General features: G+C 33.4%; 1 protein-coding gene across 3 annotated transcripts; it reads right to left on the reverse strand.

Moving 5' to 3' along the window:
* Positions 1-3,810: 3,810 nt before the first annotated feature.
* Positions 3,811-23,225, reverse strand: LOC144979801 (uncharacterized). 3 transcript variants are annotated; one of them, XM_078926903.1, is made up of 13 exons: positions 23,103-23,225; positions 19,034-19,145; positions 18,105-18,182; positions 17,267-17,327; positions 15,317-15,467; positions 13,376-13,516; positions 12,603-12,735; positions 9,844-9,993; positions 8,649-8,863; positions 7,960-8,134; positions 6,979-7,040; positions 4,532-4,715; positions 3,811-3,947 (listed from the first exon to the last, which is right to left on the reverse strand). In XM_078926903.1, exons 2-12 carry the CDS (start codon positions 19,143-19,145, stop codon positions 4,545-4,547), a joined length of 1,449 nt encoding a protein of 482 aa, XP_078783029.1. In that variant the 5' UTR covers positions 23,103-23,225; the 3' UTR covers positions 3,811-3,947; positions 4,532-4,544. The 3 variants fall into 3 exon arrangements, with proteins under 3 accessions (XP_078783029.1, XP_078783027.1, XP_078783028.1); XM_078926901.1 differs by lacking the exon at positions 3,811-3,947 and having other exon boundaries at positions 4,415-4,715; XM_078926902.1 differs by lacking the exons at positions 3,811-3,947; positions 23,103-23,225 and adding an exon at positions 22,382-22,513 and having other exon boundaries at positions 4,415-4,715.
* Positions 23,226-23,567: the final 342 nt, after the last annotated feature.

The raw sequence follows: 23,567 nt of genomic DNA on the forward strand, positions 1-23,567 counted from the left end.
TACCGAAAGAAGAACTCAAAACAAATTAGTGGTCCTTTACAAAGCCCTCAGAGGAGCAACGGCCATAAAAAAACAGCAGGACACGGGACTCCTCGATGTCTTTCGTCATTCCATTTTCCCGAATAGATTTGCGTCTTTATTCCTTTTCCTCTCCACCATCGGGACCTGGAACTATCTTCCAACCATTACAAAATAATCCGGCTCACTGGAATGGTTTAGAACATCATTGTCTATCGCCAGATATACTCGCTCATGAGACAACAGAGAAACCATTTAAATCTTCAATTTGAAATTTAGGCCTCCAAGGAAGAAGAAGAAGAAGAATCACATAAGAGAACAAGATTTCCATCAAAGTCATCTTTTCATCTCTTTTTCAAATATAGATCCGTCTATCTATTCATTTTTATTTTTATTCGTCTAACTTGGATTGTAATATGTCAGAATCTTCATAATGAAGGTCAGCATTTTATGGCAGATATGGAGATGCAGAATTAATCAGTAAGACTCCTCACATAGCTTAGAAATAAAAACACACATTTAGAGCAGGTATTTGGTTGGTTAAAAAATGTCTTTAGACACTTCGCTAAGATCTTGGCGTAGCTTGAAATATCTGACAAATGGAGGAAAGTAGTCCATCAGAGCCGGGAGGCCCATGGAACCGGATTCTATAGAGTGAAATGGACAATAGCAATTGCTTGCTATCCTTCGGATAGGACACTAGTCTATTACAAAGTACATTCCACCAGATCTTTTTGTCCCAGCTACCCAATCACTACTGGGTGGGCAGAAAAATCTCGACTACACCCGGGATCTATCTCAGTCCCTTTGCATTGAAGTGAGTGCTCCACCAACTGAGCTATTAGGACCCCCAGACAAATGAAGGAAGGGAATCCCAAGTTTTAGGTCCAAATTTCAGAATGGATGTCTCCAAAAATCTTTAACCAGGTATGTATATAATATATCAACTCCCAATGCATGTTATTTTCCCCAAGATTTTTCATTTCGATCTACTTGTTTAAGAATGTTTGTTATTATTATTTTTTCTTTTCTGAAGGCAAAGACCTACAGGATGTGATAGATGAGGACATGTGGATGATTCCAGATAAAAGGCTTGCTAGAGACCTCTCTCTGTATTCTGAATGATCTGCTAGAAATCTGGGAGGAAATGAGGTCCAGGGATTTTGTGCACACCGATATGCATGGTATGTTTGTTTTGTTGGTTTTTAGTGGTTTTGAAATATGCCCTTTGTCCGGATTTAAAGTGATGTATTGACCGGGGTTTTTTGTTTCATTTTGTTATTTGATGAAAAAGGGTTTTGAGTCAGAAAACTTCCATGTTTGATATTTTGTTCTTTTTTAAAACTATGATATTCTTTTTTGTACATTGCTTTTTAAATATGCATGGCGTTTGATCATTTATGAAAGTTATGAATATTTCTATTTATTTATACAGCTCATTTCTTTGCTTCAGACAGAAATCATCCAGGTTTTAATTGTTGCCATGTTTATTGGATTCAATAGTCTGATGTCACGCCACCCGGCAATGATGGCCATCTTGGTTCTAAACAAAGAAAATCATTTCTTTTTTTTCTTCATGCTGGCTAGAACTTTTCATGTCTTGTGATCAGAATGTGTAAAAGTAAAACATGATCAAATTTATGTGTTTTTTTCCCTCTGGATACGCTTTTATACTAGCCGGGAAATATTTCATATGGGCGTTCGCCATTGTTCCGATAGTTTAGAGCCAGTGTTACTAAGTTACCATGCGTCATTAGGAAGGAGTGATGTTACGACTGTTGAAGAGTATTGATGGCAGTTGAATCAGTCAGCAAAGAACTGCTCAAATACAATTGGAGAGAACTTGAGTGACGCATCAAAGTACTGATCAAACAAATTGGTGGACACATTAAAATCCATTAAATATGTATGTATTTTTAAAAATCGTTCAAAACCTGTTAAGTCATTTTTCGAGTTCTGGTTTGTGTTAAACAAAAGTTGAATTATTTCTCTTTATTTTCGTTAACATCCTGTTCTTAGCTGTGCAGTCTGTTTTTCGGTAAAGTATTTTCTTATTGGTTCCAAAATTCTGGGACTCCCTGTAAAGGGGTGCTTAATATTTTGCAAGTCAATCCATTTTTTGACCCCACAAGAATGCAATAATTAGATTTTGATTGTAGATTTCTTGCTGGGGTGACGAAATTGATCATTTTATAAATGAATACAGGAGAGTCAGAATACAATGATTCAAAAACAACTGCACAAATCTTGAATTGGATATGTTTCTCAATGGAGTTCTCTTAACTGGCCCGAAGCAGATTGATTTTTTAAATTTAACCATGAAGTAAACAATTGGAATTTGTGTGTTCATAACACTCCGGATAAACACACACGTTTAAGACCAGAAAAATTCCTCGTATCCATTTCATTTTGCTTATGAGCATCCCAAAGATGTTATGAAAGCTAAGAGAAACTCGAGAAAAGCTGAGTGTTAATGGAAGAAGCATCAACAACTACATTTGGAACAGTTATCAGCTTGGGCTTAACGATTATGTGGATAAATATAAAAATATCAAATTCTGTGAAACAACAACTCTCAACATGTGATATGGAAATAGATATTGTGGCCATACCTTAGTAAGTACATCTTGTGATTAAAGTACATAAAAGAAACAGAAGAGCCTATTAATGCTTTTTAAAACTTTGGGAGAGATCAACAGGCACTGAAAGATCATAGTCACATAACATGATGCAATATAAAAATATTTTATAATTTAATAGAAAATTCTAAAGTCAATAACAAACTGACAATAATAATAATGGCAATAATGAATAATAACAAAACAATACGAGACATCCTATGATAAATACAATTTAAACCATAAATACAAGTCACTCCACTTAATTGCACTTTTGGAAATTGCATACTCCTAATAAAACAAATATCAAAAATATTTCTCCTAAAATGTAGATTTAATTCTACACATTTATCCAGTATCCGAAAAGTGTGAAGTTAAGTGAAGTGAACACTGCTTACATAGATATATTACATTAATTGAGGAACATTAATGTAGTTGTGAGCTGTAGATAAAAAAGTTTTAAAAATAAAATACAAAAACCTAAAGAATTTTTAAAAAAAGCAATGGCAGCATTTATAATTTAAAATAAAATCTTAAGCAATGAGCAAACAAAAATTTTCAAAAGTACAGTATGCACCCACAGTCATGAGATATAAAACAAATAATTAAAAAAAAATAGTAGAGACTCGGGGATGAGAACTAAATGCAAAGCCATTAAAGTCATTAAAAAATTCATTTTAAAACATTAAGATAAAGCCATTGATTCTTGAAACATATGACGGTGCTTAAATAAGAGTGAGAATATTGCAATTTAAAATAATAACCATCAACAAATCTGGAAATATCAAATACTGTCAATATCATTGATGTAAACATTTTGTCGTACCTATTTATAGAGAGAACAAAAAAAGAAAATAAATAAGGTATGAATGTATTTAGCCAATTCTTTGAAATAACGAGCGATAATGATGGTAACATCCAGGAAGATTTCAAATTTAGACCTTCCAAATACTTGATGTTGTATATCAACCAAATGGAAATAATAATAATAATAATAATAATAATAATAATAATAATAATAATAATAATAATAATAATAATAATAATAATAATAATAATAATAATAATAATAACAGTGTTTACTTAGACAAGTGCCAACATCGCAAGCAAGGGGCGCTCTACAAAAAAAAAAAACATTAGTAAATTCAAGATATCTTAATTTCTTTCAAGCTTGGCATTTTAAAACAAAAACCAAAATTGTGGAGGTGCATGTAAAATAAGAAAGAGAAACTTTTAAAATAACAGATTCAATGGATACCTGTACATTTTTTTTTGGTAGACTTTCTAATAGTGAAAGTGAATTAAATAATCCTGAGGAAAGAGAGATATCACAAATTACATAGATGAGATGCCTTAAAGCACTATCAAAACATATCTGAAAATAAATAAAAACAGTTTATTTCAAAAACTGTTACTGCTGAAATAAATACATTAATATTTTTTAATATTCTGAGAATCAAATAATTTTAAAAAAAAAAAGGAAATAAAAAAATGAAAAAAAACCCTCTGTTTAAAAAAAAATATTTCTAAAAGAGAAATCAAAGGGATTAAAAAAAATAAATATTATATTAAATTATCAAACAAGAAAAATCATAAATTAAAAGCAATTAATTAAGCTATTGCATGCAAGGTATCAATGCAGATAATAATGATAATGCTTTGGAATATTTTGGCACATGCGTCTTATGAAAGTTTAAAAATTAACAATGTATAAACTGGCTAAAAATTATCTGTCAACATAAAAGCGTCTCATAAAAGGCAGTGTGTCGTTGTCCATGGTTTATTGAATATAATTAACATCAGGTTCTAAAAAAAAAACAAAAAAAAAACAAACCCTCTCAAACAGAAATTTAATATCACGTGCAACATCATCAATTTATCAACAACAACTTCACCTCATCAAATTTATTAGAAAGAATCCAGTTCTCTAAGGTCAATATCTGTAACATTGGAGACGAACTCCTCCATATTTGGGTCATTCCATATTGGGTCAAAGTCAGGATCAAGCTTAAACTGAAGACCTCGTCGAGAATCTACAGAATCTTTTGCAGGGGACTTGGACACAGGTTCACTCTCGGCCTAAGGATTGTGATAATAATACCAATGCATGATTACTAATAATAATAATAATAATAATAATAATAATAATAATAATAATAATAATAATAATAATAATAATAATAATAACAATAATAATAATATAATAATAATAATAATAATAATAATAATAGTAATAATAATAATAATAATAATAATAATAATAATAATAATAACAATAATAATAATAATAATAATAATAATAATAATAATAATAATAATAATAATAATAATAATAATAATATTAATAATGATAATAATACTATTAATAATAATAATAATAATGATGATGATGATGTTGATAACGTTTGTTTTTAAGGATCTTATGGCGCTTCCGACACATTTCTGTCATTTCAGCGCCAGTAAAATGGGAGAAAATGGGATAGTAAAAAAAATTATAGATTTACAATTGAAAGCATACAAGAAAAAGTAAGACAAAGGGGAATTGCTTAAAATAGGGAACAGATGTAGATTTCAACAGCACACTATCAGTGTACTAAGTCTGAGATCACCTAAAAGTCTCATCCAGACACAAGCACTAAGAGGAATACACTCTATTGTTTAGAAATCATTACATATATAAAACAAAATATAATACAGTGCATAGCAGAGAGATGATTTACAATATAAAAAAAAATATCATCTCCCAAAACTAACACTATACATTTGACTGTTTCCCTCTCAGCCAAGGACTCCAGCAAGGAAAAGGACAAAACCAAGTAATCTCATTCCAAGACAAAAAGCAATTAGAAAACAGATATAGGGTGTAGAAGAAGCAGTAAGCCAACTATGGCAGGTCGGGAACCCCACCCAGATGATGATGATGATGATGATGATGATGATGACAACAACGACGACAACAACAACAACAACAACAACAACAACAACAACAACAACAATAATAATAATAATAATAATAATAATAATAATAATAATAATAATAATAATAATAATAGCAGCATCAATAGTAATAATGCTGATGATAATAACAACATAGTAATAAAAAACACATGACCCAAAAGAGTAGTAGTAGTAGTAGCGGATGGCTACATCTCCAAGCAGGAAGTCTCCAGCCAGACTTTAAATTCATCACCGCAGCTGAGGACAGCCTCGAAACCTCCCGCTAATCTCTTTGCAGGACAGCGTAAGATTACGAGATCTGACAGAAATTCCCTGACAGTGGGGACATTCGGCGGACTCCCTCAGACGGATGCCATCGATTCATGTTCGCAGAGGATCGTCACGTTGCAGTCGTCAAGAGCTTAAGTACCTTAATGATCCTGAAGGTGATGCCAGCCCAGATACAGTCATGCTGGAACAGCTGACAGTGAATGGTAAGACTAAGAATGATCCAACCCGGCATCCAGACAAAGGCCTGCCTTCTCCTGGACCCACATCTCCGCAATGAAAAACACGAACAGAAGATATCATACTGGATTGGTCTTCACCCAGCATATAATGGACCTGCTGTAGGAAGTCCAACAGACAAAATAAGTGAGCTAGACTCCCAACACTAATCTCCCATCACAATAGGTGCAAGAATTAGAATACTTTCCCTCAACATTGAAGGGATTTCCATGGCCAAATGTAAATACCTGATACATTTCCTAAAGAAACACAATGTTGAGGTAGTGCTTCTCCAGGAAACACATCTAGACAATAACACTGCACCTAAAGATACATTACAATGACTACTCCGTCATAAACCAACAATACGGCATTATCACATATGCAAGAGCAGACCAAATATTAAACCTTGGAGGTCTCACAGAACAAATTGGTACACAGAAATCTACTATAAAATTTGGTGACACATTGACAGCAGACATATATAGACCCCCCAAAAAAAGAACATTGAAACGACGTTCAACAGCTCATAAAATTAAAAAAAGATGAGCTATGAAACAGTCATAACATATCGTTTGAGAAATAAGCATAGATATAGTTCGCAACAATAAGAAATTTACACTATTTTTGATGATAGATCATTTTGTGATCATTAATGACAAGAGAAAATGTCTCAGGACAATATCAAGGAATGGACAGGATTGACGCTATATGAGTTGGTAGAGAAGGCCAATGACCCAGATGTGAAGACTGCATCCCCTCGTGAAAGCTGCATCACCTCAAGTCTCCTCCACAAGAATGAGTCAGTTAGGAGTGACCGAAACGAAGACATCTTAATTTTGATCACAAGGAAAGAAGTTTGGGGAAGCAAATTTGAAAGAAGCACTGGTAAACTCACCTTATTCTGAAACCTTTCAGGAAAAAGGATGACCGCAGCCCTCTTCTTGATTTCAGTCATGTCTAAAACAGAAAGAAAAGTAAACTTCTTATTATCCAATGATGTTCATTTAAAAGATCACTAAATAGGCTTATTACCCAAGGGATAAAACCTTTACTAAAATTTGGTCTTCGACACAAAAATAAAATCACAGCTGAGGTGTTGATAGCTGAATAATAAGATCTTCCATCTTAAAATAAAAGTAAGAAACACTGAGAGTGGTCATTGACCAGATGGCTGGCAACAATAGCATAACTGTCCTTCACATTGACATCCCTTATACTGTTCAGGTACTCATTTAACACCAATAATGGAGTTTGGTGAGACAATATGAGTAAAGAGTCCACAGCAGGACTCGAACCAGAGAGCTTCAGGTCAGAGGCTGAGAGTCATACCTCAAGACAACAAAGCCTGAAGATGGATGGGAGATGAGACTTGACAAGCCTTGAAAGTTATGCAGCATTTGGAACAGATGAGACAAACTTGAAGATAAAAGCAAAGACATGGCACATTTTGAAATAGGTATTAAAATCAGCACCCATGGAACAAACCCAAAGATAAGAGCAAAGACTTGACCCACTTTAAAATTGGTTAAATTTAGAAAAGATGGGACCCATGCTTTGAAATTCTGGAATATGCTTTGACACCGTTGTTAAATTATGGAATATGCTTTGGCACTGATTTAAATTATGGAATATACTTTGAAATTGATGTTAAATTATGGAAAACTTTGACACTGTTGTTAAATCATGGAATATGCTTTGGCACTGATGTTAAATTATGGAATACGCTTTGGAACTGATGTTAAATTATGGAATATGCTTTGGCACTGATGTTAAATTATGGAATATGCTTTGGAACTGAGGTTAAATTATGGAATATGCTTTGACACCAATGCTAAATTATAGAATGTGCTTGACATTGACATTAAATTTGACAAACCTGAAGACGACAGCAATGATTTGACATGCTTTGTAATCTCCTTGGTATCCCCAAACCCGCCAGGATTACTATCATTTGCTTGATTGTCTGCCCTGACTGTATCAAACAACATGTTCATGATGTGGTAAAGCTCCTTCCGGCTGTCCTCAGATATTCTAATCATGCATTCGTCGAGCTGGTTGGATAAAGTACAATAATGATAATAACAACAACAATAATAATAATAATAATAATAATAATAATAATAATAATAATAATAATAATAATAATAATAATAATAATAATATCAAAGATGATAATGATGATAACGATAACATGATCTGAAGCAGAATGGTGTATAAAATTTGTTAATGGAAAGAGGTCTCCCCCCCCCCCAAATGAGAATCTGAATGTGAATGAATGTTTTATTTTGTGATGTCACCATTGCTATAGTTATAGAGACAAGCTTTGATCTTCTAAATGACATTTTCAAGCTCTGTACCACATGAGAGGTCTACAGTATCAGAATACCCTGCACAATCATTATATGACATACCTAATAACTTAAATATGAAAAATGGATTGATCCTTTCATAAATTTGATATTTGGTAAGTTAATGAAAAAATTCTAAATAAAAAAAAAAAGATTGAATTGGATTTGTTAAGTAAATCTTTAAAAAATCAAAACAAAATATATATTTGTTTCTCACCTCCTTCAAATTTTTGGCTTCTAAAACTTTCATAGCCTCAAAAACATTATTGAAGTCGTAACCAGAGTATAAAGCACAGAAGACTCGAATGATACCGACAATGTCATTCTTTATGAGCCTTTGAGTTTGAGACTTTTCCTCCTTCAGTAGACTTCTTGCTCTTCCGAAATCGAAGATTTTCACTTTCATAGTCTTTTCCAGTCGAAGGTTTCCAGCTGTAAGAATTAAGATAGTATAGAGAACTGTGTGTGAATTCATTGATGGAAGAATTAAATCAATTTCTATTACACATGATTATAGGGGTTCTGTGACTCAATCCGTAGAGCATCCTCTTTAAATGCAAAGAGACAACACATCACATTGGTTTATGCTCTTAATTCTCTGTCCATCCAGGCCATTTATCTAATAACAGAACTGATAAAAAGTAAAGTACAAAAATTAAATAATAGTTTCAAAAAAGAAAAAAAACCCCAAAGAACACAACAAAACAATATGGAAGGTTTTGGGCACCAATATTGGTTGGAGACGGGTCTATATTTAGTATTTAATTCTTTTTTTTAAGGGGAGGGGCGACACCTGAAACAATTTTCAAGAATAATGATTAGACCCAATATCTTTTTATATTGGGACATTGCCTTGGAATAGACCCTAGAGACAAATTTCCCCTATGGGATGAATAAAGGGAATTTTATCTATTTATTTATTTTTATATGCATATCATGGGGTGGGAAAGTTGAGGCAAAAACAAAAATCTTGTAGATGATAACACAAAAATCTACATGTCAAAGAGTTTTATGTTACGTTTCAATATAAAAATATACAGATGATTTTAAATTTGTATATACTTATTTTTGATCACGAATATATATAGCAATGGATATTGTTAGAAGGTTATTATAAAAAGATCACGAAGCCTAAAGAACAGAAAGAAAGCAAAGAAATGAGCTGTATAAATAAATATAAATATTCATAATTTACATAAATGATAAAAAGCCATGCATAATTAAAAAGCAATGTACAAAAAAGAATATCATAGTTTTAAAAAAGAACAAAATATCAAACATGGAAGTTTTCAGACTCAAAACCCTTTTTCATCAAATAACAAAATGAAACAAAAAACCCCGGTCAATACATCACTTTAAATCTGGAAAAGGGCATATTTCAAAACCACTAAAAACCAACAAAACAAACATACCATGCATATCGGCGTGCACAAAATCCCTGGACCTCATTTCCTCCCAGATTTCTAGCAGATCATTCAGAATACAGAGAGAGAAGTCTCTCGCAAGCCTTTTATCTGGAATCATCCACATGTCCTCATCTATCACATCCTGTAGGTCTTTGCCTTCAGAAAAAAAAAAAAAAAAAAATAACAAACATTCTTAAACAAGTAGATGGAAATGAAAAATGGGGGGGAAAATAGCATGCATTGGGAGTTGATATAATAGACCTGTAAATGAGCTCTATAAAAATTGACTGAAACTCTTCGTAATTCGTCGTAGCGGAAAAATCCAAAGAATCGAAATGAAAGGTAAACAGCAAGCTCGCTTGAGCAAAATAATGGCAGAAAACTAATTTGCGTGGGGATTAATTAGGCTACTTACCATTTTTCCTTAGAATTAGGTACCTAATCAGTGAAGCAACTAGAAACGGTCAACCAGTTTGTTTACAATGTGAGGCAAACGAGATGTACTGTAGCAATCCCTAACTTTCGATTTGAAGGTGTCTACATAACGCACTTCCGGCTTTCTCATTTTACTTTTTTCATACTTTTACTTCCCTCCTGGTAAATGTGGTCAATTTTGGCTTAGACGAAACAGTGAAATTTATCGCTCGGCGGCTCAGTTAAAATTGGCTACCATTGGGATCATGACAGGTTTGGAAAGTGAAAAAATAATTTCACAAAGGCTGTGTGAAAATACACTGGGGTGTGTTCAGACACGGCAATTCTAAAAAGTGTCGCTTAGCCTTGGCAATATATCTATCGTTAATATAAACGGCCCATGAGCTATACGTAGCGCTGTGGGACATTCCTAATTACTTTACGGTCATTCTACTACGATTCATTAATTCTTTCTTTCTTTCCTTTTAAAAAATATTTGAAGTTGACGAATTGACTGATTTCAGTTAATTGACTGAGAATTTACAGGTCTAATATATACATACCTGGTTAAAGATTATTGGAGAAATCCATTCTGAAATTTGGACCTAAAACTTGGGATTCCCTTCCTCCATTTGTCCGGGGGTCCTAATAGCTCAATTGGTAGAGCACTCACTTCAATGCAAAGGGACTGAGATAGATCCCGGGTGCATTCGAGATTTTTCTGCCCATCAGTAGTGATTGGGTAGCTGGGACAAAAAGATCTGGTGGAAAGTACTTTGTAATAGACTAGTGTCCTATCCAAAGGATAGCAAGCAATTGCTATTGTCCATTTCACGCTATAGAATCTAGTTCCATGGGCCTCATGGCCCTGATGGACTACTTTCCTCCATTTGTCAGATATTTCAAGCTACACCAAGATCTTAGCGAAGTGTCTCAAGACATTTTTTAACCAACCAAATACCTGCTCTAAATGTGTGTTTTTATCTCTAAGCTATGTGAGGAGTCTTACTGATTAATTATGCATCTCCATATCTGCCATAAAATGTTGACCTTCATTATGAAGATTCTGACATATTACAATCCAAGTTAGACGAATAAAAATAAAAATGAATAGATAGACGGATCTATATTTGAAAAAGAGATGAAAAGATGACTTTGATGGAAAACATGTTCTCTTATGTGATTCTTTTTCTTCTTCTTCCTTGGAGGCCAAAATTTCAAATGAAGATTTAAACGGTTTCTCTGTTGTCTCATGAGCGAGTATATCTGGCGATAGACAATGATGTTCTAAACCATTCCAGTGAGCCGGATTATTTTGTAATGGTTGGAAGATAGTTCCAGGTCCCGATGGTGGAGAGGAAAAGGAATAAAGACACAAATCTATTCGGGAGTATGGAATGGCGAAAGACGTTGAGGAGTCCCATGTCGTGCTGTTTTTTTTATGGTCAGTTGATCAACCAGAATAGCCGTTGCTCCTCTGAGGGCTTTGTAAAGGACCACTAATTTGTTTTGAGTACTTCTTTCGTTAGCGGTCCAAATGAGTTCTTGGATAAGTTTCACAATGCTTGCCTCTGCTTTGAAAATGCCATAAACAAACTTCAGGAAGTTTGCTCCAGTCTACAATCGTTCTAGGATAGAATGAGAATTTCTGGTAGTTTTCACAGCTAAAGAGTGAGATGAAACTATTTTTGCGACTGGTTTTAGTGATTTGAAGTCTGGCTTGGAGATTGCTACTAATGAGTGATTTTATTTTATCTTGTACCAACATCATTGGGACAAGAATTTCTTCTCAAATGAAGGGGCTGCTAGTATTCAAGTATTGTTCAGGTCCACTGTCTGATTAATTCTATTTTATGTTATTGTGTACTAAAAGGGATTCTAAAGGATGAAGCTTTTGAGATTTTAATTCAAAGTGCGATATGAAAACAATTTCTTCTTCTTCTTTTTCATTATTATTATTAATATGATCATCACCATTATTACTATTATTAATAATATTATCATCATTATTATTATTATCATTATCATTATTATTACTATTATCAATTTGATCATTCTTACTATTATTAGAGACCTGCTCTAAGCGGTGCATAGTTGAGTCCTCGGAAAAGGCTCTTTACACCTAGTAAAGCGCTTTGAGCATGTTTAGAGGATCTTGCACTAAATAAATGATCTAGTTTTTTAAAAATACGCATAAAGCAGTTGATAAGTATTATTCGTCTCTACATTATCATTTAATTATTTAAATATTTCTATTGCGAGTAATTTGGCACTGTGTCCCTACCACCCCCCCTCCCTTTCCCCTCAATTGTTAAAAATCTGATGAATATTTCTTTGATCTCTACACATACCCGACATGATCTCCATGGTAAAGTACAATTTGTTTCCAGCCAATTCAAAGTGGTAAAGCTCTGGGGCCAAGTCTGCACCATCTAGCTGGACCCAAAGTCGGATTTCATCGGGGTTGAACTGGGAAATCATGATCTTGGGGAACCAAAAAAGGGAAAAAAATTTTTTTTAATCACATATATATATATATATATATATATATATATATATATATATATATAATATATATATATATATATATATATATATATATATATATATATATATATATATATATAAAGATCACAATAAATGAATAAATAATAATTTTAAGCCAAAAATGACCAGATGGTGCAACATATTTAAGAAAACTCTATTTTAATGCTCTCTACAACTCAAATTTTGGTTATTTGCAAAGTTGCAGATGTGTGTTAAAGCGTAGCCATTGTTAACATATAGCCTGACACTAGAACCCTCTAGGACTGGCAGTTTGATGTCATTTTTTAGGTTTGTGTAGCGTCTAGTGAATTGTCGTTAGTAGAGCTCAAGGAAACAAGTTATTTCATTGGTTGAACTATTGAATACAACTCACGATTTGTTTTCTTTTGTGGCAAAAGACTGGCCTTTTGACGTCATTTTTGGTCAGTGTCAGGCTATAACTTTACGATGGCTACGGTTAAAGCCATCCATAACAAAACTCTGATCTTACCAAAAAACACTCTGAAAACTTCCAGTGGGATCTCAATTCACATCATAGAAGAATTAAACATTTTTCTATCAAAATTGTTTAACTTACCGTTTTTAAAGCCATTTTCTTTTCAGACTTCTTGTCTTTGAAGACAGTTATCTCCCCTGCACTGTTTCCCTTGCCTAGAACCTCAACCATCTTGCCACATCCCTCTACTTCCTGTTTTATGGTCACTGGAGACTGCATAGGCTGCATTGGAGGAAATGGAAATGGTAAAATTAAAAGGCATTTGAATTCAAAGTACCACTCCAAATTGTTATATTCATGTACGTGTTTAAGTAAAATACCCACTAATTATGCTTGTCAGATCAATCCTAACAATATACAAAATTTTTAATATTTGAAATGTATTTGAGAGAATTTTGTGAGATCTAATCACTTAACTGTTGGTCTAAAAACAATAATAAAGAGCTCAGTGATGTAAACTTCATTGTTCTGTAGACACAAAAGACAAATTTGTGGCTTAGTTTAATTCTGCACTCCAAATATTTTTTCTTTTTGAAGGGTTTTACAGAACTTGCAACAATATTTAGGTAATATCAGCACCAGTAAAAAGGAAGAAAATGGGATGGTAAACAGATTCTAGATTTACAATTAAAGCACCCAAGGAAAAGTAAAACAAACGGGAATTGGTTCAAATAGGGAACAGATGTAGAGTTCAAGAGCAGAAAACAATATCATTTCCCAAAACTATAAATATACATTTGACTGTTTCCCTCCCACCCAAGGGCTCTGCCCAGGGAAAGGATAAAACCAAGTTATCTCATTCTAAGACAAAGACAGGAAGGACGTTGGAAAACAGATGTAGGGGTATAGAAGACAGTACGTGCCTCCCTGCCCACGATGGGAGGTCAAGAAACCCTGGAACATGCAAAAGTCATTTCCATATACAATTCAAATAAAATATAAAAATATATAAAAGTCAAAAATGGTTTTTTTCTTAAAACTTTTCTCAGATTGTCAAATTGGGACAGTCCCAATTCTATCAGGACAGTTAGCCGATATGCTATTGTCTCGATTCTGTCTGTTTAATGTCATATAAACTGGGATAAATTTGGTTCCACGGGCCTTATGACTCTGAAGGAAGGAATGAATGAGGGAAAATTATTAATGTAACTAGCATTGTTACAATTACTACATATTTTTATCTGCTGAGAAAACAAATAATTTTTTTTTAAATTGACAATGAGCAGGTCTGATATGTGATCTTTTAAAAAAAAGCTTTAATCTGAACAAAAAGACGGAAAAACTTTTGGTCATGTAGAATAAAATGATGAATCCAGCCTCAAATCACACCTGATACCTGGCAATTTGTAACCAAAGTTTCTGGTTTTATTTTGTTTGTTTTTAAGGGTTTTATGGTGCATGCAACACATTTAGGTTATATCAGCGCCAGTAAAAAGGAAGAAAATGGGATAGTAAAAAGTTCTAGAATTACATTTAAAGAACCCAAGCGAAAGTAAGACAAAGGGGAACTGGAAACAAATAGGGATCAGATGTAGATTCCAAGAGTACACCACCAATGTACTTAGTTTGAGATCACCTATAAGTCTCATCCGGACACAAGCACAAAATCCAACAAAGAGGAATACATTCAAATGCTTACATTATACATTAAAAATAATAAATATAATAATACATAACTATGCATTTGACTGTTTCCCTCCAAGCCAGGACTCCGACCAGGGCCAGGAAAAAACAAAGTAATCTCATTCCAAGACAAAGACAGAAAGCATGTTGGAAAACAGATATAAGGGGATAGAAGACACAGTATGTACCTCCCTGCCCGCTATGGGAGGTCAGGATCCCCATCCAGTAAGTTTCTGGTTTTAAAAAAGTATCAATATACAAAAAGAAAAAAAAGTTAAAAAAAAGTATTAACCCCCTTATTAATCTGTGAAAATGCGCTATATACATGTTTATATTTGTTTGTCTTTTGTTATTTTGAAAAATCAAAACAAAATAAAACAAAAATAAACAAAAGATTACATTGTCTTTGTTTAAGATTAATCCCCTTGGTAATTTTCGTTTATGAATGAATTCAATTCCCTCCAGCACAGCCTCCAACTGTTCATCTCTCTTGCCTTTGTCCACCCTTTTGACTGTGTTGGCTGCTTCAGGGGGCAAGGCAGCAAATGGTCTGAAATCACAAAGGTAGAAAAAAAATTCAAAACACATCGCAGTTGCTACTACAGTGCATTTAATGTTACAGAAACAGGGATAAATTCCCGGTCCACATGCATTATAGTTCTGAGGGACTACTTAACTCTCTCTTTATTGACCATTTTCAAGAGTGAGTTTGATCGTTCTTTTTTTGTTAATTTTTTGAAAGGTTTCACATTTAATAATAATAATAATAATAATAATAATAATAATAATAATAATAATAATAATAAAGTGTTCTTTTATAGCGCTAAACGCCGAAGCCTCAAAGCGCTTTACAATATACTTATCAAACCATAAACACACTCATACGGAGCCAAACAGACACACATAACAGTCGCACACACTAACTATGCAAGTTATTTAAGTCTTATCAGCAGCAGTAAAAGAAAAACTAAAACAAAAAACCAGAGTTTTTAGATAGCGCAATATCCACTAAACACGCTGAAAGCGTTTAACATGAGGTCCCTAGCCATCAGTATCACTTAACATGTAGGACTAGACATGATGCCTATTAGGCAATATTACCATTTTTTTCGGACAGAGACAATGCTAAAGGCCAGGTACTCAGTTTACACCTGATTACGGTGAGAAAATGAGAGTACAGAGCCTTTTCCAATGACTCAACTATGCGCCGAGCGCGAGGCTCGAACTCAGAGCCTTCCGATCTGAAAGCGAGTGTCATACCACTAGACCACATCGCCGAACAAAGTTCTATGCCCAACCTTAAGTCCAGCAAATCATATTTTTTCCAATTAGTTGTCTGGCTATAATATATTATTATATATATTTATTATACACCTGATTACAGTGAGAGAATGTGAATAAAGAGCCTTTTCCAAGGACCCAATTATGCGCCATTGATCCGAAGGTGAGTGTCATACACCAAGACCGGACAGGAAGAAAATGGGATAGTCAAAAAGTTCTAGAATTACAATTAAAGCATCCAAGTGAAAGTAAAACACAGGAGAGACTTGGTTCAAATAAGGAATAGATGAAGATTCCAAGAGCGTAATGTCAATGTGAATAGTTTGTGATCACCTAAAACTCTCATCCAGGTACAAGCACAGGATCCCACTAAGAGGAACACATCCAAAATATTTACAAGATATGTTTTAATAAAACAACACAAAAACTATCGTTACACAAGAGCGATAACTTACAAGGAAAAAAATTATCATCTCCCAAAACTAACACAATACATTTGACTGTTTTCCTCCCAATCAAGGAATCCAGCAAGGACCAGGACAAAACCAAGTAGTCCTATTCCAAAGAGACAAAAAGCAACTCAGAAAACAGATATAGGGGATAAAAAATGCAGCAAGTGACTCATGCCCACCTAGTTTTCCAGATTTTCCCTGAAGCATCATACCCATCAAACATAAAAATTGAATTTTAAACTCTGACTCAAAAGAAACAAGAACATGTTATACACAAATTTGTTGAGCAAAACAAGCTTTACAACATAGTATTAAGTTCTCTTTGCTATAACAAATGTCTTGTGATGTATAAAATAAATATGAATGAGAAAAATGTTGACTGTATTGTAACGAATGTGATGATTTTCCTATAGTAAGGAAATTGTTAATACAGCTATAATAAAAAATTGATGAATTATGTATTAATAGCTATATTCAAATAAAAAAAATAAAAGAAATAAAAAAAAAGGAAATCTGGGACCAATCAAATGTTTAAAAAGGCAGCATCTTTAAGGTCAAATAAGTATAAATAATTCAATATAAAAAAAATGGAACAAAAAGTCTGTTTGATTCTTACTTTGTGTTTTGCCACTTTAAATTGAGTTGACTGTCTTCAGAATTTCCAACATTCACTTGCACTGGAAGAAAGGAGAAAAAAATAAAGATAACAAATAACAATTTTGTAACGTATCAATCAATGAATCTATCTAGGAAATATACTGCTGGCTTCCTCCAAAATCTTATTACTATCCATTTATAAACGTCAATAAGAAAATGCCAATTTTGATGTCAATTATCAAATTGAGCTGACATATATATATATATATATACATATATCTATATATATACATATATCTATATATATATATATATATATATATATATATATATATATATATATAATATATATATATATATATATATATATATATATATATATATATATATATATATTATATATATATATATATGTGTGTGTGTGTGTGTAAAATATGTTGTGTCCATTTTGTTTGAGGAATAAGTCTAAGTACCACAGTTACCCCTCATGCATCGAAAATAAAGATCTATTGAAATGGAACAAATTGAGAATTGATACAAAACATACCAAAAAAAAAAAAAAAAGAAAATATGCCATAACTATGAATAAATTAGATACCAATAAATGAAATTTGTATATTAACAAATACACCCCCCCCCCCCCCAATCCTCTCCTTCCACTATCCTACAACAAGCCCCCATTTCTTCAAGTCTCTTTTTCAACTTTTAAAATTGACGATTTACTCTATTGTTTCTTTAATAATAGTCAAATGTCTATTCCAAAATTAAAAAAAAAAAGAAAAAGAAAAAAGGAAAACAACCCTTCAACATAATGAATCTGTGCTCCAGAAATAACCCCATCTATTTTTATGACATACCTTTGCCAGCATCAATCAAACTCATGTGCTGTAAATAATTCTGGAATACTTTCTGCTCATCTGTAGACAATCTGTGATCTAGTGAGAAATAAGTACGACTGTTATCACTTCTTATGTCTTAGAGAGCATTGTTATTGGGTGGTTTAATTTCTATTTTTAAACTGTGGGAAATAGCAGGTGTTCATGTTTTTGTATGACATCTGACAAAGATAAGGGATTAAAAGAAAAAGAAAGAAAAAAGAGAGAGAGAGAGAGAGAGAGAGAGAGAGAGAGAGAGAGAGAGAGAGAGAGAGAGAGAGAGAGAGAGAGAGAAAGAGAGAAAGAAAGACAGCATAGCACAGTAGTATGGTCTCTGCTTTGTATCAAAAGGCACATAGTCTGAATTCCCATTGAGCTGTGCAGCTTTAAGCAAGTCACCTCGCCCCAGTTCACTTTTAGGCGCTGCATTGCACTGCACTGATGGCTGCTTTATTCCAGTCTTTCCTTGGAATAAACCCTAAAGAAAAATTCCCCCCTTGGAATGAATGAAGGGTATTTATTGATTGTTATTTATTTTGATTTGAATTGGGGTGATCGTCGACACGATATATCATTTGAATAAGGGATGACTTTTCAAACATCTATCCTTGTGCTTTTTGGCAATAATATATCTCATGCATTTTCAGGCATGTTTGAGATAAATCATGCATAAAAAATGAGTAAAGTTATCTCCTTTTCTTGTGTGAAATTCAACTGTTGCTGTTAAAAGAGCCTTTCTGTCCATTGATCTGAATGTCGCCTCAAGAAATATATATATATATATATATAAATGAATAAAATCATTGCATTAAAACAATAAAAACAGCCATCATAGACAGAAAACCAGAACAAAGACCAAAATGGCATTGCCTACCAGACATCTGATCATGAAATTTTCAGAAGTTGCTTACATTGTTTGATGAAATCGTCTACTGATTCGCCTCTTCCATCGGATGAATCCAACATCTTTGATGAAAGATTGGCTTCATCCACATTTCTCATTATGACATCGCTGTCTGCCATCTGTTGAAAATATATTAAAGATTCAGATTATAAAAATGTATGTGGCAACAACAACAAAAACAATCAATGACAAAAATATATAGTATTGTAATCTTTTGAAGAGACAATTTTTAAAATAATAATATAGAAAGATTAAAGACTTTATATATGCCTTTTAATGTATTGATGAGACTGAGTTTCTTTTCAAATATAATAATTTCGATGTTGTGTTCTTAGATCATTACTTATATTAAATAGACATATATTTCCAAGGCGGTTGGATACAGTATGACTCCCAACAAGGTAGACACGAGAACAGACGCTAGTTGTGAACGATACCATCATATGGACAATACAAGTCTTGATACTTTAATACAAAAACTTTCATCCACAACATCATCCAATAATGATCAGATTGCAGCTGTACACTTAACCAAGAGAATAGTAAATGTGATGCAATCCCGGCTTCAAGTGAAGACAGTCTCATTGTATTCATTAATCTCTTGATGACAATACAGGGCCAAGAATTCAATTAATTGTACATGTGACGCTCGAGCAAAGGGACTTGTTTTCAATCCAAAATTGAGTCAAAAATATTTTTTCTGACCTCTCTGTCAAACCCATGGGTAAGTTAGTTCAGTTTAAAAAGCACAAGACTTGCATTCTATCAAAAGGGTGGTAAGCATTAGTTTTTGTCCCAATTTGCGTCCTGATGCTGGGTTATTTTATTCTTCCCTTGGAATAGACCCCAAAGACAAATTTCCCCTTGGGGATGAATAAAGGAAATTTTTAACACAATAGAAAGTGGAGTAATCTCTGGATCCATAGGCCTATGGATGCCCATTGCTGAAATTTTAAAAAGTCTGAAAATGTTCATATAAAGAGCATAAATGAAAACACTTTGTGCAAGGCTTCTTTTCATCAAAAGGTAACACCTTTAAATCATAGAAAAGGACACTGAACCATCTTAACTGCTGCCTTTAAACAACCAATGCTTTCATCTTTTACAATATCAACTCAACAATACCTAACATGGTTAGCCAGAATTTTTTTTAAAAAGTTAGTTTACCGATTATACCTAGATAAAGGGCATCCCTAGGTAAGGGATGAGTATGATGTTATGTGAGAGCAAAATCAAATCCTGCTTCAAAAGAAATAATTAATAGTGAAAGAAACATTTCAAAGCATTTACATTATAAATACAGTCACATCTCTCCAATCCGAACACCTCTGTTCCCAGCATTTTTTGAGGATTTTAAAAACATCTGGATAATGAATGAAATCAGTCTCTAAAGTGTACAAATAAAGAAAAAAAAAATCGTCCTCAGGCACCCTGTCCGGATAATGGAGATATCCGGATTGTGGAGTTCCTGATTAGAGAAGCATGACTGTACTAGAAGTTAGAATTCTGCAAAATATCTAATATTAGTGGTATTTGTTGTAAAAATAGTGTGCTATTTAACCGGAAATAATCTTAAAAAGAAAAGAAAAAGATAAATATATATACCCCCCCCCACCACCCCACCCCCGCTAATTATTATTATTATTTTTTTAAAATAAAAAGTTAATAAATAAACATAGTCTTTTACAAAAGAAACTAGACAGTTTGTTTCTGCTAATAATTCTATACTGTTAGAACAAAGACAATAACATACATATTATAAAACTAGACAAAAGTAGTTTTCTTTTGGTGTATAGTTTATTGAATTTGTGTAAATTGTTGAAAAGTAGCAGATAAAACCAGTCATTAAAAAGTCGAGTTTGCAAAATTGAGCACAAAATTGAAATCAGCACACATAACGCACTGAAGTATTTTGTATGTCCACTGTTTGAATTAATCAATGCCATAACTCTTTGCCTCATTGATGATGTCAGCTGATTGACTGTGTCTGCTGGTATATCATAACAAATTGTATTAAGTCTGTCGAACAGTTCATCACGTTTTGAACAGCTTCTTGGTTTTTTTGCTTTTGTTCAAAGCTTTCATTTCATAAAGTGCCAAATATGTTCAAAGAGATTCATGTCAGGTCACACATCTAACCACGTATTCATCACCTTTACATTTGAATCGTTTAGGAGAGCAGATATTTGTCAAGCTCTATGTGCTGAGGTATTATCAAAATGAAATATCACCACTTGATCATTCTGAATCCAAATAAACTGAACAAACATTGGTTTTAAAATATTGCTGATTTATAGGTCTGAGTTGAGTCATTGGTTGATAGTATTAGCTCAGTTTTTCTACAATCAATTATCAATACCCCCCACCATTACAGATACATATTCTCGATTTGTTACTTAAATGATGGTTTCATCGTTGAAACGTTCACCTCTGCATCAATAGCACGAAGATCGTTTGTCTAAGGAATCAATTCAAAAAGTGATTCATCTGTAAACAAAATGCCGTCCCACATATTCTGATCCAATTCCTGGAATTCACATGCCCATCTTAGTCGAGAAACTTTGTGTAAAGGGGTCAGCTTTGGTTGAATTACGGGTTTGTGACATTTCAAACCACTCTCACTGAGCGTGACCATTTGGTTTGGCAACTGCTGCGTAATAATATCTGAAATATTTTTTTTGTGCATAATTATAGCCTGCAATTTTGTACAGACCTGTTTGGCGGCCCACTTCTGCTCCTCACATGTGACAATAAAGGCATTTGATACATCAACAGAAAGAATAATTTGTCTACTTCTTTAGCTCAGAAGACACCAGCAAAGCATCATCTTTCAACTAAGAACACAACACATACCACTCACCAGCCACTTAAGCAAAATTACAAAAGACACATCCCCTTCCTCCCCCCTATGTCAACACCCCAATGAAACAGAAACACACCACTTGCTTGAATGCCAACCTCTTGAAGACCTGAGATGCACATTCCTCCCACCAAATCCAAGCATCAGTGACACACTTTATACCTGGAACAACTACAAAAGGCGTCTAACTTCTACGTCATGGCACAAGACCAAAGGGCTAGAGCTCAAGTCGTCGCTGGTTCGGATAAGTAAGTAAGTCTACTTCTTTAAGACATATTCCACTTACCAATATATTTTCTATTATGTGATATAAAAGCAAGTAAAAACTGTCTTAGTTTATTTTGTAAATATAAATAAATAATCCCCCCCCCCAAAAAAAAAAAAACAAAAAAAACAAACAAACCCCAAGAAACTAAACAAACCAAAAGCAAAAACAAATTAATTAGTATGTCAGCTTCGAAAAATGATACATGACAATCACAAAAAATCACTTACATTTTTTAGAAAATTACTTCCTTTTTAAAAACGAACTTCAAAATGTTAGGTTGTGAAAGATTGAATTTATAAATTATTTTTTTAAAACACGTTTGTTTCTAATTCTTGGTCAGGTTATGAATAAAAATTGACTAAATATACAATAAATTTTACTCAATAATCATCTATGAATAAATATAAACTGTACAACTTTTTGAAATCATCATAGAAATGTAAAGTGACACTTTTGTAATCTCATTTGGATGATTAATTCAATATGGTGTGGTGGTAGCTATTACATCGGCATTTATGCACCATGCTCTCGGTTGTACACATACAAACGCCTACGAGTCAATAAAAACTTTCAGCTAGACATCCAATGAAATTGGAAAAATGTGAAATGATGAAATGGATTCTTAATGTTCTTTGACCCAGAACTATCGCTCAGTTCTGGAAAGGCTGTGATAAGCTTGATTGCACAGACTAGTGCTAGAAATAGACATAATACATGGCCATGAACTACGTGACGATATCGTCGAAATACCCTATTGTTGTTGGCTCGATTGTTGTTACCAGTCAGTCAATACAGGTAACCCCATTCTTTTCGTAGAGCAGTCAGAGGAGAATAATAAACGACATATCTAATAATGATTCTCGAAGCAGGGGTCTTTGTCCTCACCTGACATGCTACTCAATAGCCTAGGTCTGGGTAATTATTGTGTTATCTTGTGATTATACTTACGTTTGCTTAGAAAGTAAGGAATAGAACAAAGTGGGATTTGCAAAGGCAAAATTACAATCAAAGAAAGATCGAATAGTGCACTGTACTTTAGAAGAAAGTATCAAGATTCAGGGAACTGGAACCGATGAGCAAAGAGAAGCTACTCTGAAAAAAAAAAATGCGACAAATTTGTAAAGTCAATCCATGCGGAAATAAACATTGAGCTTTCATACGGAAATGAATTTAGAATGTTGGTCCCTTTGATTTCCCGATGAAATATAGTTGGTGTGTGTGTGTGTGTGTGCGTGTGCGTGTGTGTGTGTGTGTGTGTGTGGGTGTGTGTGTGTGTGTGTGTAGGGGGGGGGGGTATAAACAATAAATAAATTATATATAATCCATGCAGTTGAAGCCGGTAATCAGAATATTATTTAATGGGAACAGCTCTATGTTGGTGACATGTTTTCCTTCCCCTTGTTAATGCGAAAG

Source organism: Berghia stephanieae, chromosome 9, assembly GCF_034508935.2.
Source record: "Berghia stephanieae isolate SIO BIC M18660-M18661 chromosome 9, UCSD_Bste_1.3, whole genome shotgun sequence".
Classification (NCBI taxonomy): domain Eukaryota; kingdom Metazoa; phylum Mollusca; class Gastropoda; order Nudibranchia; family Aeolidiidae; genus Berghia; species Berghia stephanieae.

Excerpts from the sequence above, each read along its gene's own strand:
- LOC144979801 (XM_078926903.1), bottom strand. The coding sequence starts at position 19,145 with ATGGCAGACAGCGATGTCATAATGAGAAATGTGGATGAAGCCAATCTT. Across the intron at positions 13,517-15,316 it reads TAATCTTAAACAAAGACAAT|CCTATGCAGTCTCCAGTGAC; the intron begins GTAATCTTTTGT and ends CCTCCAATGCAG. Across the intron at positions 8,135-8,648 it reads AAGCCAAAAATTTGAAGGAG|CTCGACGAATGCATGATTAG; the intron begins GTGAGAAACAAA and ends TTATCCAACCAG.